The 15,868-nt window shown below is 37.5% G+C and overlaps 1 protein-coding gene across 3 annotated transcripts in view; it reads right to left on the bottom strand.

Annotated features, from left to right (window-relative positions):
* Window positions 1-3,182: 3,182 nt before the first annotated feature.
* The window catches only part of LOC126416725 (ethylmalonyl-CoA decarboxylase-like), a 61,470-nt gene continuing 48,784 nt past the window's right edge, over window positions 3,183-15,868 (bottom strand). For all 3 annotated transcript variants that reach the window (XM_050084540.1, XM_050084539.1, XM_050084541.1), the window contains 3 exons: window positions 8,323-8,537; window positions 7,112-7,345; window positions 3,183-6,181 (listed from right to left, as the gene is read on the bottom strand). In XM_050084540.1, coding sequence (XP_049940497.1) covers window positions 5,733-6,181; window positions 7,112-7,345; window positions 8,323-8,515 — 876 coding nt within the window. In that variant the 5' untranslated portion in view covers window positions 8,516-8,537 and the 3' untranslated portion in view covers window positions 3,183-5,732. The remainder of the gene's footprint in view (window positions 6,182-7,111; window positions 7,346-8,322; window positions 8,538-15,868) is intronic.

Raw genomic sequence — 15,868 nt, 5'->3', positions numbered from 1 at the left:
GCCATATTCCCTTCCCTCTGCTGACTTTTGGTATGACTATATTGATTGTGCTGCTTGTATATATTGTTTAAAGCTAACCAAATGTAATTTATTACATTTATGTAGAATTCTGTGTTATCTGAACCAAAGTAGTTGTAGAATGCACTGTTACTCCACCAACTTCCCAGTTTTAATTATTTAAAATTAGCATTTAAAACAGATAGCCTGTTTGTAAGCACATGGAATATTACCTCTCTTAAATATAAAGTTACGTTTTTACTTACATAATGGAGTGTACTTATTCTTAGAAATAAATTTTAAACTAATATTTGATACATATTTACATATATCTGTATATGTCCGCTATTTTTGTATGACAGTATTTTATTGTTTGGAATACATGGCAGTAGGCTTGCAGTTACAGAGTTCATAAAAACCATCTGTTAGAAGAATGATATTGTTAGTAGTATAGAAAGCGTGATGTTTTTCATTTTCTTGTGTATATTTATCCTTGTTCAGCTTTTTGCTGAATGAGATGGCAGTATGCAACTATGTTGTAATATTTTATTTAATCAGTTTTTACTACAGGGAAACCATTCCAATCATTTAGCATAGTAGTGGGAACAGTTTGCACTGCATTGTCAGTGTAGTATACTCCTTATCAGGTGCAGCCACAATCACTTGAAATATAATATTGCATTTCTTTTATTTCTTTGAAAGAGTATTTTATTGTACCAACACTCATCTAATTCAGAAGATTCTGTCAGTTGTCGTTTTTAAACTATGTACCTCCACTTCTTTTACTCTGCTTTAGCTACACTGATAAATTCTATTTGTCTGTGCCCTCCCTGTTTTTTCCCTACCTCATAGTGCCTAGTCTTGTGTATATCATACGTAATTGCCAGATTTGATAGTGCTAACTAACATTTCAAATACATAGACTTTCAGCAATTCTTTCCTTTCTCCAATGTTAATTGAGCTTAAAGGAAAAAATGGAGAAGAGTTAAATGCCATTAAAGACTATCTTCCGTTGATGTTTGTTCAAGAATTTTTACAATGATTCGTTTATTGTTATGTAGTTACAAGGAAAGCAAGCAATGTGCTCACCGTACAATTATTTCCTCAACTTATTTTCACAGATTCAATTATTTTCCACTTAGCATAGAACATAATCATGTTCCTTTGCAGAGATTTTTAAACAGCAATTAATAACAAAAAGTCCTCATTGAAGTAAGAGTAAATCATACACTTCCTAGAAATTACAAGTCATGACAGTTCTACCACTTAAACATTTTTATGATGTATGTGGTCATTATTGACATCACCAATTTTCTGCTTGAAAAGACTTTGTAGCTTTGTAAGTATTGCCGGTTAAATACGTGGTGTATCTTTTTTAACAGCGTCGTTAAATTCAAACAATTTTGAGCTCATGACTTAATGTGTGGTGCTGCTAGTCCAGTATAATTCTTAATTTGTTTCTGATGTCATCTGAAGTTGTAGTTATAGAATGTGGAGCATTGCTTTGTTTCTCTGTTGTTTCCTGTGATATCCTTAAAAAATAATTTTGCTGATATCAAACCTACATTATCTGGAGAGCTTTGTATTCATGTGCTCGAAACATCAAGTGAAATTTTACTAAATTTCTGTTTGTGCAGCATGTTGTTGAAAATTTCATCATGTTCAACAACCTTTCCAGTAACCAAAATACATTAGAAACCTCCAGCCCAGTCCTTATTAGTTAGCCATGTAACTTTATATTTCTGTTAAATTGGTTCAGAAGATAGCTATGTAAAAAGATGGTGGATGTGTATGTTTAAGAAATTAAGAAATGCCATTGTGCCTTGCATATGGTGATGAGTGTATTCTCTGTTAACTGCAGGTCTCTGTTCTGATGTGTGTTGTAGAATCTACCTCGTTGAGTGTGAAATGGACTGTAGGGATGCAGGTTAGAATCCAGCCTGCAGGAAAGTACAAAATACGTAGGAATAGGGATTTAAATAATTAAATTGTAATTATTTTTGTATGTGTGTTGTTTTAGCTAAATGGTGTTTTGCAGAGGCTTAGCATTTTATTTTGGAAAAGTGTTAATGTAAAATTACACCTAGATGACAAGTGTGACTGGAAGAAGTCCAGAGGATTCTGCTGGAAGGAAACTATACTAGCTGTGTAATCAGTTATTCAGAATCCAAAGAGAATATTTTTTAAATACTGTAAAAGTTGCCATTTTCCATAGCACTTAACAAGAAAACTTTTAGTTCATTTCATGTGGTGTGAGGCAGTCTTATGGGACAGTTTCTGCCAAATAAAAAAAGTGCAAAATTAATTCCTCATTTGAAAACCATCCAAATTATCTTTGCAGCAGCACATTATGAAAAGTTATTTAAAAAATTGTGAATGGAGCTACACTTTTTAACCAAAAATTCTCATAAACAATTTTTTTTAAAGTTTAATTGAAATATGTCTGGTTAACTGTACTAGTATTTTCAAAATTCATATATATTTACCAGTTAGCATCATTTTTCGTGCATTCCATGTTTGTATTTCACATTGCAATGGCATTGTTTATGTTGTATAGCATTTAAACCACAAGCTGTAGAAACCAGATGTACTTTTCTTAATGGGACCACTCCGTGAAATCCTAAGTTCATTTCATCTGATTCGTTGCTATTATCATGTCTTAAGCTGTAAAATTGCTGTTTTTATGTGGGCTCCAGCAACTACTTCTTTTGGTAGCAGTACAGACAGGCAAAGGTAATCCCGTCCACAACAACAGTCCCACCGAATATGTGCTGTTTCTCAGGTTTGTTGCTTAGTACCTACCTCAACTTTTTCTTTACCTCAAAGCAATTCATTTCCACCTCTTTTCACTTTGATTCCCACAAGAGTCACTTTCTTCTGGAATATAAGTACAGTGGAGACTCAGTTAACCGAACTAATTGTTGTTGTAAGTAATTTGGCTAATCGAAAATCTGGATACTTGAATTTACGAAGAAAAAAGATTTTTGTATTATTAATTCTTAGAATGATAACCTATATCACCTGCACATTCTTATCTTTTAGGTACACTGTCACATGGTTATCTTTCTAGGTTTAATACATAATATTATTTGTTCATTCAGAACAATAAAAACAAATTAAACTTACTAAAATCAACAAAACATCAATGTTTGGTGGGAGATTATAGACAAGTTTTCATACACACGTACATATTTTCTTAAAATTACTAAAATACTGTAACCTTAAACATGAAATACCTAACAAAATCACATCAGACAGTCACTGTATCTAATTTCTTTAAAAATATTTGGCAACTATCATTTGAAGCAAACCGTTTTTTCTCTTCATTGCTGCTACATCACGAATTTGTTTTAATCATAGTGAACTCACAGTATCACACTGTAATTCGAACCATTCGAAAGCTCTACATTTTGTTCTATATCGTCTTCTTACATTTCCTGCTGTTGGTCTGCTGTGCTCACTGCAGGTGGATAGTGTACAGACTAGACAGTACAGAGATATTTGCTCATGGTTGACAATCCAGATATCACAAATCCGTATAAATGAGGGTCGGATAATCGAGTATCCACTGTATTCAACTTTCCTCTCATATTTTCACATTTCCAGTTCTCTTTTTACCTCACTAATTCCAGATTTATAAATGTTTTTATCAGACTTAGGAATACATCAGTTATTATCATATGTTGTTGTTGGACAGATTATATTTATCTGTTGTACAGTTTTCTGCTTATATAGTTGTTTTTGACCTTCCATTTTTAATTTCCCTTTTTTTTTATAAACAAAACTTTTCAACTGTTTGGTCTCTTTTAAGAATCCAAATTTAGATATTTTATTCAGTCCAGTCAAAGCTTGAAATTGGTGTCAAAACCACTGAATGTATAATCCTGAAAATTTACATGAAGTTAAATGATTATTTTTTCCCCCTCAGTTATGGCACAAGTTCTACAAAATTGTGTGCCATTTTAATCTCGAATATATGACTACAAGTGGTTTGGAGATCATAATAATGTTATGTTAAGATAAATTGCAAATTTGGAAAAGAATTCATTTATAAATTAGAATAATTTACCCATAATATTTATAAATTTTAACAGTCTGCTTGTTCATAATGAAACACTGAATTGAAACTAGTCAGTCCAATAATACATGTAATGTAAAAAATAAATGAAATGACCATGTTATAAATATATACATATATATATTTATATATATAATTATTAAAGACTTTATAAATGAATGGGTTTCTTTATATTTCCTAAAGATAATGCCCTGTTTGAAAATAAGAAAGTGGAAATTTATTCCATATTTTTCGGATGAATACTGTCCTTTATTACAAAAAGAAAACAATGTGCTTCTTTGGTGTATAATAATGATACCCTACACACTGTAAGCTTTATCTTATCATTGCTTATGTCAGATACATCCCCCATCCCTGGGTTTCATCTCATTTATTTATCAACACACAACAGGACTTTAATTCAGTATCATATTGCTAGGAAGATCTATAATATGCTTTTAAGATCCTATTTCTTCCCATACTGCTTGCAGTGGTGGGATTTAAAGAACTTAAAATAGAAACAGCTCTTTTTTTTTTCCAAAAAATTTTACACCCACAAAGTAAAATTTACCATCTCTTCCTCTTGCTTCGTATTCAGCATTAAGTGAATTTTAAAATCTACGTATCGGTGATTTCCGACTACACACTAGAAAGTTCTTACAAGGATTTCACTAGTCATTTGATTTAAGAGTAAAAGTGTAAGTGTTGCACCCAAGTCATATCCTGTAAGGTGTTGCATTTAACTATGTTAATACTTGGTCTCGAGGTTCTTTGATACAGCTGAGTTCTTGCAGTGAGTCATAGTACAAAAAACACTTTTCGCTTTAATCAGATTCGTAGTGCACAGTTAAGTGTCTTACTGATGTGTTTGACATTGTTCTTATTTTCATGCAAAATCTGAAAGCTTAGACAAATTAGACTTTCTGTAGCATTACTGAATAGAACTGAAGAACCTCAAGACCAAGGATTACTTATGCCATAGTGTTTCAAACCCTTGTGTTGACTGCTGTACCAATTACCATTCAGTTTTTACAGTGTATGTGCTACCGTAGTTTTCCTTCTCTTAACGTTTTGTTATTGTACAAACTGAAATACTCATTATTTTAAGGAATGCAAATATTTGTTGAAATATGTCAGTGCTATGTAATAGCTCCTTTTTTAAAAAAGAAAAAAAGGCAAAACAAAAAGTGCCAGTGCCATTGTGAAACTAAATAAATAAAAACTGTTATCTGTTATGTGACCTGTATTAATTACAAGTATGTTTAGGATATATTAATGATGTAGTTGTATAACAATCCATTCTAACAAAGAGGAAAACAAAGTGAAATGATAAAGAATGAGATAAATATCCTTTTACATTTATGTAATATATCTTCAAAATGAATTGTGGGAGTGTACTAAATAACAGATTAAAGAATATTATTTTCATACAGTGTAAAATAGTATGTGCAAAGAACAGTACGAAAGTTTTTGGCACCAAAACAGAGAGAAAAAGTGTAAGCTTAATAACTTTTTAGTTAGGTTATCTTTTCTAATGGTACTATCATTAAGCCTTCGTATACTTAAACTTAATTTATCTGGTAACAATACACACATGGGTGTCACAAAAACAAAACAAGCATCAAAACTGTTGCATAGTTTCGTAGCGAAGTGTAATACTGTGAAGCAGTTCTTAATCTTACAGTTTGTGTTTCACATTTCTTTGGAGAGCAAGCTTATTTGCTGGTCCTCCCCACAATGGAGCAAAAATTCTTCTTTCAACTGGAAGTGAAGTTTTGTATGCCAACTCTCTAGCATTTCTGATTGCTGCCTTCATTGCATGAATAACTTCAGGATCACTTCGTGTTCGTGCCTTTAACCATTCTCTTGCATCATCTAGTGGATTATCATCACTGATAATGGCATCTATTATTCCAATCTGTATGCCTTTAGATGGAGTCACTATTTGTGAAGACGAGATTAAGTCAAGGGCCTTGTGACACCCTACAACATCTGCAAGCCATGTAACTCCACCCCAGGCTGGAATAATTCCCATGCGGCCATGAACAAATCCTATTCCAGCTGCACCTTTACTTGCAAGACGAAAGTCACAGGCTGCTGCTAGTTCTGCACCTCCACCCAAGGCACCTAGAAAGTTAATGTCCGGATAAGTATTAATCTGGTTGGATTTGTAAATATTCAACTTGCTTACGTCTACATATTTACTCTGCAAACCACAGTATGGTGTGCAGCTGAGGGTATCTAGTGTGCCATTAGTAAGGCAAAACACAACTGAACTATTTGCTGAAGGTTGTTTTTTAATATATTTGCACATAAGCAATCTGTACATTCAAAATTATTGCATTACAGCTTCATCTGCAAATCTGAAATGAAAGATTATGATGTTTCTGTAATTATGTTTCTGAAAATAATGAAATTTGTGCATATTTCACAGACAAAATATCATTTTTGTAACATGAAAAGAATTTCATTTTGTACAGAGGTGAAAATACAGTGTTGGGCTATGTTACATGTACTGGTATGTAACTTGCTTCCAGGCTTCTTTGTAGGGGACAGGGCAGGGTGAACATATGCACCACAGATTCATGGTTAACAGTTTAACAATCACCTATATTGTTTTTAATTGATTCTTGACTCATATTTAGCTGAGTGCAGACATTTGACTTGTATCTCACCCAAATTCACCTTATATAAGACATCAAAATACAATATATTGTTGTACTTGGGACTGTTGCCATTAAACTATGGAAATCGCTGCCAAAGGTGTGCTGAGTAAGCTCATTACATGTGATGACTCCATTTTAAGGCCCGAAAATAACGCATATGAAGCAGCAAAGGTGTGAGGAGAAATTAAGCCATTAGGATAGCTCCAATTACCTCATTTTTTTAGTGTAAGTTACCAATCATAAAGCAGCAGCTTTGTGGGTGTAATAATTATGATACTTTTTTTTTTCATATTTACTAAATATATCACAGAATACCTACAGTTTTAATTAGAAGTGCAAAAGTTATTCTGAAATAATTCGATATGATATTTGATTTCTGTTTGATTCGGACCTGCTCCTTCTATTACTGCAACTGTTATGATTGGCAGGTTGTGTAGCCTGTGGAGAGTATTTGTCATAATTGTTGCCATCTGAAATCCTGCATGAGAATTACAATTTTCTCGAGCAAAGCTGAGGTCTCCGCCAGAACAAAAATGCCCTTCTGCACCATACAGGATGAGCCCTTTTCCAGTTTTCCATTTCTCAATTTCAGTAACTGCATTATGGAGCTCAACCATCATTTTGCCTGCAAGAAGAATGAAACAGGTAATCTCTAGCAACCACAATCTAATTGCAAGTGCAACTTAAAGTAAACTAAAGGAGAACATGAGAAATAGGTCATATTTAGATGATGATCCTTTCATGATAAAGGATTGAGATACTTTGCCTGCATCTCACTTAGTAACTGAAAGTGTTTGCCATTGTTAGGGGACAGTTCACATTTGTTCAGCTATTGTACTTCAAATAGGTTTGGAAGAAATTAACTACTCCACCATTTTATTACTACTTTCCACAATATTGTAAAGTCCGTGTCTGCTATGAAAAATATAAAACTTCATAAAAAAGACATGTTCTTTCTTTTACTTATTAAGTCTTGAAATGGAACTATAGAACATCATAAGCTGATTTCAGAGTACAATATTGTTGCAAATAAGATTAAAGTTGGACTATTTAGTGTGCTTGGATTTAGTCGTATGCATATCACAAATGCGTCATCAGTACAAGTTGTTAGAATTGATATCATACCCGGAAAGCAGTTTGTGCAGTGCAGGACACTGCTTACAGTTTTCATTACATTGCCAATGTCAGTTGGTACACTCCTCAAAAAGCTATGGGTAACAGTTTGTAATTGCTGCAAAAGTCATAAGGTAGATGTGCTCTTGACTTTTTTTAAATATGGCACCTAGCCTGCTGTTAATCTCTGGGCCCTAGCTAGCCTTCTTATTTAAGCTTGAGGAGCCTACACACTTTTGCTGTCTATCATGTCCATTTTTTAAACAAATGGAGAAATCCTATAACCTAGAAATGCTTAATTTATCAGGCATGATAAATCATCTTGTCCTGCTCATTGAGCTGATAATTATTTTGTCCTATCTTTTTTCTCGAAGGTTTTATTTTACTATTGTAAAATAGGTGTTTGAGGTTTTATTTAGCTACAAATATGGGCTGCAAAATGGTGCTAAGAATAATTATCCAAGATTTCACTGGTATCAGCATTCTTACCACTAAAAGCATTTCTTTTCTGAGGATTATTTATACATATCATCACTAATCCTGTTGCTTCATCTTTTTCCATTGTTATATTTCCACCTCCATACTCTGATAAACTCAAAACTATTGTCGTCATGTCCTCTTCTGGCCCTGTATAATAATTAATGTATCTTGTATCAGGGCCTTTATTTTGCTTTTTTAACATCCCTAGACTTTTTGCAATTGACCTGAAACAATTTCAGAAATTATAAATCATGTTATATGTATCAAAGCTATTAATACATTGCTGTAAATGAAGCCAAAGTTATAGTTTATTTTTATAGTGAAAACTGTATACTGGTACAATATTTGTTGTGGAACAAAATATCAGTCTTCTGAATGACCTGAAGCAGCTCAATACAATTTCTCTCCATTGGTAACTTCTTCACAATTTTTCCCTCTAAGGCTTCCTTTAGTATCATGAAAGCTATTGTGTGATGTCTCTAGATATGTGCTATCATACTGTCCTTTCTTATGATTAGTGTTCCACATATTCCTTTGGTCATTGGTTTGTGGAGAACCCCCTTCATTTCTCATCAATCCAGTTAATTTTCAGCATTCTCAAGTCATACAATGTCTCAAAGGCTATTATTCACATTGTTTCCAGTTTTCCCATGGTCTATGATTCACTTACATACAATGTTGTGCTCCAGGTGTATGTGGTTTGTTCAGAAATTCCGGAACTTTGTCCACAAAATTTTTCTGTGCTTACCTTTCACTTATTGTGCATTGTCCCCTTCAAAGTACTCTCCTTCACATTTGAAATGCTGCTTCCAATGCCATTTCCACTTGCAGAAGTGGTCTTGGTACCCCTCTTGCTGGATCGTGTGAAGTGATGTCTGCTAATTTTCTTTTATCTCATCTATTGTTGCAAATCTTTGTCGTTTCAACAGAGTTTTCAATTTTGGAAATAATAAAAAGTCCATAGCGACCAGGCCTGGAGAGTAAGGAGGACGAGGCAACACAGTAATTTCGTTTTTTGCGCAATAGTCATGCACCAACAGAGATGAACATGCGTGTGCATTATCGTGATGCAAGAGCCATGAATTGTCTTGTCACATTTCAGGCCGTTTCCTTCTCACATTTTCTCACAGCCATCACAACATGTCCCTATATTACCTTTAATTAACAGTCTGTGTCTTTGGCACAAATTCATGATCAACTAGTCTTTCAAAGTCAAAGAAACTATTGGCAGCATGGCTTTGACATTTGACCTGACCTGACGAGCTTTTGTTTTGGCCTTGATGAACCTTCCCAACCAACTGTGAAGACTGAACCTTGGTATCAACATCATAAACATAGACCCACATCTCAGCACCAGTTCTGATTCTCTTAGGAAACATCTCATTCTCATGTACGTGTTCCAAAAGCTTTTCCATGATTGTGAGATGATGGTCTTTCTGGTCTTGACTCATGAGCCATGGGACAAACTTGGTGGCAATATGATGCATTCGAAAATCTGTGTCATGATTTCATGACACAATGCAACTGAATTTTTACGTTCTTCTGTAGTACCTCGGACAATCAGTGTTCAATTGGCATACACTATTTCATTGGTGTTCCAGAGGTGAGCATCATCAGTAGACTTCGAAGCGTGTCCTGAATGAGAGTGATGCTTAACTTCTGTCCAGCCATTTTTGAACCATGTGAACCATTCATAACACCGAGTAGGGCTTAGGGTAAGCACTCGTCACTGTAGGTTTCCTGCATCATTTGGTGTGTGTCTGTATAGGTTTTCTTGAGTTTTACACCAAATGTAATGCAGAGTTGTTGCTCCTCTAACTCTGCCATCTCAAAATTCCCAATGTGTGCGACATAACGTTCTACTCAGTAAAGCACTGAACAATGATTAACGAACATACAACAATGAAACTTCCAGCAATTATGTATTAAACACAGGAATATGCAGGGATGCTAACTGCATTTCACTCCAATACACCAATGGTGTGAAATTACAAATGTTCTTCAATTTTTTGAACAGACCTCGTACATTAATAGAAATTTCTTTCCCAAATTAACGGCAGTGTTTGATACTAGTAGACTTAGGCTAGGATTGTTCTCTTTGCCCACTTTAACTAGCTTCATATGTCTTGTTTGCTTAATTCGTCATTTGTTATTTTGCCTCCAAGACAGCAGAATTCCTTCACTTCGTCTAGTTCATGGACTAAAATTTCTTTATTAATTCTGTCACTAATTGAATTTCTGCTGTACTTCTCAGTACTTTCATCTTTCTTTAGTTTACTCTGAATCCGTATTCTGTGCTCACTAGACTGTCCCTTCCCTTCTGAAAGTCCTGTAATCCTTACTCACTTTCACTAACGATAGAACTGTCTCATCAGCAAAAATTACGATACTCTTGTCTGGTTTGCAGCCTTATCTTCAAATCAACACAATATTTTGACAGTCCACCTGGTGATATCTCCAGGCAAGACGCTTCTGTTGCTTAGTCTCAGCAACAGCAGCACCTCATCTGAATATGACTCCAGGTGGACTATCTGAATATTGTATCAGCTTGACTTGAAGGTCCAGTGCAAACCCAAGAAGAGTATCACAAATTAGTTAGGAAGTTACAGGTTCCATGGATCATTTGAATGATTCGGCACTTTCGTTCGGTAAGTCACATTTTTATATAACACACACACACACACACACACACACACACACACACACACACACACACACATATACATGCAGCTGCTTGGGTAAATGAGTGTGGTGAAAGGGCATGGAAGGATGCATTAGGCAAGGAAGAGGTAGTTAGATTGTGTGAAACAGATCTTTCTACAGATGAACTAATGACTGCACGACAAGATGGAAGGAGTTCAGAGAATATAGCATATAAGAGGGAGGGGAGGAAGAGGAAAGGAGATAAAGAGGGAGACAGGGAGGGAAGAGAGAAAGGGAGAGGAGTTGAAAAGGCGGAGAGAGCTCCTGTCCTCCTTACTCTCTTTTCCACCTCTCACCCTTTTTCTCTTCTGTCCCCCTTTATCTCCTTTCCTCCCCTTCCTCTATGTACCTGTTGTATGCTCTACCTTCTGAACTCCATTCATCTTGTTGTGCAGTTGCTGATTCAACTATCAAAAGGCTGACTCACACTATTGCGCTATCCCATCCTCACCCTGTGCATCATTCCCCACCTCCATCTACCCAGGCTACTGCCTTCAGTAATCAACAGTCAATATGCAAGTGAGTATGAGCATTTGGATGTCCAAGTGGTTGTGTGTGTGAATGTGATTGCATGTACATTTGCTAGAGAAAGAGCCAGAGATTGAAAGCTAGTATAAATACAGTATTCTGTTGAGTGCTTTTGTGTGCCACACATCTGTCAGCCTTTGGTGAGTAGTTGCCTTTCCTGTATTTTATGTATTATTCCATACAGAAATTTCTTTCATTTGAATGATTAGTGTTAACATTAATGAACACGATACTTTTTAGCCCTCTCATGCAACTACTCTTAAAAACTAGTTCTCTCTTCTTTTCCATTTTTCCAGGGTGCCAGTTTTGAATAGAAATTCTTCCATGTAATAGGATGAGATGCTAAGGAAAAATAATTTTAGGTTAGACTTAAAATTTGCTTTGCTATCTGTCAGACATTTTATGTTATCGGGTGAATGATTAAAATTTTAATAATGGGTGATAAAGATCATTCTTTCTTCTAGCATTGTTGATATTCTCAACTTGTGATTTATTATTTATGATTAATTTCATTACTAGATATATGTATTGTGATAGTGCAGTTATAATGCTCAATTCCTTGTAGAGGTTCCTACATGACGATGGCAGGTGAACACTATGAATTATTCTTATTGATTGCTCTCTTTTGTGCAGTCAGTGTTTTATTAGTAAGTGGTGATATCAGCAATGTAGGAAAAGACAAATAGCTTCTTACCATAGAGGCGATATGTCAAGTTGCAGACAGGCACTATTAAAAGACACAAAAATCTTTCAGCCACAGCTTTCATCAGCAAAAGAGAAACCCACACCATTCATACATATTAACAAGCACATCTCACACACACGTGACTGCCAATTCTGGCAGCTGAGGCCAGAATGCAACTATCACATGTGATGGAAGCAGCAGTCTGGAGGTGGCGGGGAAGGGAAGGTATAGTAGTATACAGGTGGTGGGAGGGAGGAATGCTGTCTGGCAATGTGTGCTGGGACTAGAATGCCAACAGGCACAGCGGCAGGAGGTTGTGTGGCATCTTACCTGCAGACAGAGGTTTCACAACTGTTGTTATGAATCACAGTGGCCACCTGGCAGAAGGCTTCACCAATTATCTGACTACTACAACTATAAACTCTGCGAGAGTGGTCCTATCCCAGAAGTCCAACACAACTTCCATCCCCACTTAAAGCCTTAGGCCCTTCCCAGAGCTTCTCCCCTGAAACCATTTCCCTCCTCACCCCTATGACATCTCACACACCCACTTTCTACGTGCTGCCCAAAATCCCCAAACCAAACAATCCTGGACACCCCATTATGTCTGGTTATTGCCCCCACTGAAAGAATTTCGGCTGTCATTGACCAACACTCCAACCAATAGCCCGTAATGTGGTCTCTCATGTCAAAGATACCAACCACTTCCTTCACTGACTCTCCGCCAACCCCACCCCTTTACCTGCTGGATCCCCGCTTGTCACTGTTGATGCCACTTTGTTATACACCAACATACCTCATGCCCATGTTCTTACCCCTATTGAGCACTCTCTTTTCCAACATCCTTCAGACTCCAAACCTGCTACCTCATTCCTCATACACTTACTAACTTTATCCTAACTCCTAGTGTGGTTCAGGTTCATTGGTGATCCAGTGTGCCACCTTCCCAGATGTTGATGTCCTCCTCTCTGATAGCTCACTCTGCACCTCTGTCCATATTAAACCCACTACCCACCAACAGTATGCGCATTTCGACAGCTGTCATCCCTTTCACACTAAAAAATCCCTCCCATACAGCCTGGCCACCTGGGGATGGCATATCTGCAGCGACAAGAACTCTCTTGCCCAGTATGCTGAGGGTCTCACGAAGGCCTTCACAGACAGGCACTATCCCTCAGACCTAGTCTGCAAACAGATATCCCATGCCATTTCCCCTCACACCCCCAATCCTCCCACTACCTCCAAGAACCAGCCACAAAGAGTGCACCCTTCGTCACACAGTAATGTCCTGGAATAGAATAACTGAACAACATCCTCTACCAGGGCTTTGATTACCTATCATCATGACCTGAAATGAGAGACATCCTACCCAAGATCCTTCCCACTCTCTCCTAAACTGATGTTCCATCACCCACCCAACCTCCACAACATCCTTGTCCACAACTATGCCTTCCCAACCCCAACCCCTTGCCACAAAGAGGAGATCCCCATGCAAGACCCAGGTGCAAGACCTGCCCAATCCATCCACCCACTCAGCACATTCTATTCCAGTGTTGTCACAAGTTTATCCCAGCCTGTCAGGGGCTGGGCCATCTGTGGAAGCAGCCTTGTCATTTACCAGTTCTGCTACAATCATTGCAGAACTTTTTGTATTTGTATGACTACCTGCTAAGTACCTGCCATTTGCCTAAAGGGATCAGCAACCCCTCAGATACTGAAGCCACCCCTCAGATACTGAAGCCTCACATGTTTGCATAATGTATAAGCCTCCCTAGGCTGCCTTGATCACAGTAAGGAAGACAGATGGCAGGACAAGTGCCACCAAAGGTTCTCCATGGCAGGGAGCTATTTCCTCCACCATGTCACTTGTTCAGAACTGGATCAGCAAAAATTCCTCCATGCCCCGGCTGTACTGGGTTCTTTTGTTATTACGAGGGTTGGCACTATAGTAGTGCCAACTATTTATTTACAGCTTGTACAAAATGGATACATTTCAAAGTTTTACTGACCTTCAAAGTAGTCACCAGCATTGTGTATAACCCGTTGCCAGCGATGTGAAAGTTGTAGGATACTCTTGTGCCAGTTGTGATGACAGTTCAGGTGGTGCAGTCTATTGCCTGACGAATTTGTAGCAGTTCTGAAGTGAATGCCATGAAGTGTTTCCTTCAGTTTAGAAATTGAGTTGAACTCACCAGGGCTTAAGTCAGGGGAGTGCAGTAGGTGGTATAGTGCTTCACAGCCCCATCAGTCAAACAAATCAGTAACTGCTTGCATTGTATGTGCTTGAGCATTGTCCTGCAAAATGATGGTCAGATCCTGCAGAAAGTGTCTTCACTTCTGTCTCTAAGCTGGTCGTAGGTTGTGTTCAAAAAATGAACAGCATAGAGACAGAAGTGATGACACTTTCTGCAGGACCAGACCATCATTTTGCAGGACAATGCTCAAGCACATACAGTGCAAGCATTACTGATTTGTTTGACTGATGGGGCTGCGAAGTGCTATGCCACATACTGCACTTCCCCGACTTAAGCCCTCGTGTGTTCAACTCAATTTCTAAACTGAAGGAAACACTTCACGGCTTTGCTACAAAATTTGTCGGACAATAGACTGCGGTGCTCAAACTGTCAACACAACTGGCACAAGAGTATTCTACAACTTCCACATCGCTGGCAACAGGCTATAAACAATACTGCTGACTACTTTGAAGGTCAGTAAAACTTTGAATCACGTATCTATTTTGTACAAGCTGTAAATAAATAGTTGCCTCTGTTAAAGTTCCAACCCTCGTAAATCTCTCTACTGGAATCATAATAAATCTTTTTTTTTTCTTCCTTCCCCTTGTGTCTTATTTCTTATCCAGCATTTCTCGATGGGAGGTATAGCACTACCAACTAGCTGTCCACCAGGATGAATAGGCACTGCCAAACTGTGGCCAAGTGCAAAGTAGACCAACCTGTGGCACAGTGTGCAGCTGAACTAACACACTTGATTCAGTGGCTGCTTCACTGCCAGAGCCATCTGGATCCTCCCTTCTGCCACCAGCTTTTCTGAACTGTGCAGATGTGAGTTATGCTTATAACACATTCCCTGTTCCCATAATTATCGTGGCCTCAAAATAAGGTAACATACTGTCCCTACATCCTTCACCTGACAGTTTCCATCTTCTCTTTCATATTATCTCCTCCCCATTCTTGTCTCCCACCCTCTTTGTTTGCTGCCCTCTGCCAATGCACCTGCCCATCTTTCCCTGCTCCTCTCCTTTTTTCCCCACATCTCTGCCCGATAACCTTTTGCTGTGCCTGTTGGCATTCTAGTCCCTGCACACTCCGCCAGACAGTGTTCCTCTCTTCCCCCACCGATACACTATTGCTCCTTCCACGCCCAGTCCAGACTGCTGCTTCTATCCCATTTGTGACAGTTGCATTCTGACCCGAGCTGCCGGAGTTGTCTGTCATTTGTGTGAGGTATAGTTGCTTGTGTGTATGAATGGTGTGTGTTTCTCTTTTTCTGATGGAGGCTATGCCGAAAGCTATGTGTGTCTTTTAATTGTGCCTGCCTGCAACTTAACAAGTCATTTTTATGGTACCTAGCAATCCATCTTTTCCTTCATTGTTGATATTTCTACCTGGAGTTTCTATT

The sequence above is a fragment of the Schistocerca serialis genome, chromosome 8, assembly GCF_023864345.2.
Source record: "Schistocerca serialis cubense isolate TAMUIC-IGC-003099 chromosome 8, iqSchSeri2.2, whole genome shotgun sequence".
NCBI classification, from domain to species: Eukaryota; Metazoa; Arthropoda; class Insecta; order Orthoptera; family Acrididae; genus Schistocerca; species Schistocerca serialis.
Note: the sequence above shows the minus strand (reverse complement) of the source record. Positions and strands in the feature narration are given on the sequence as shown.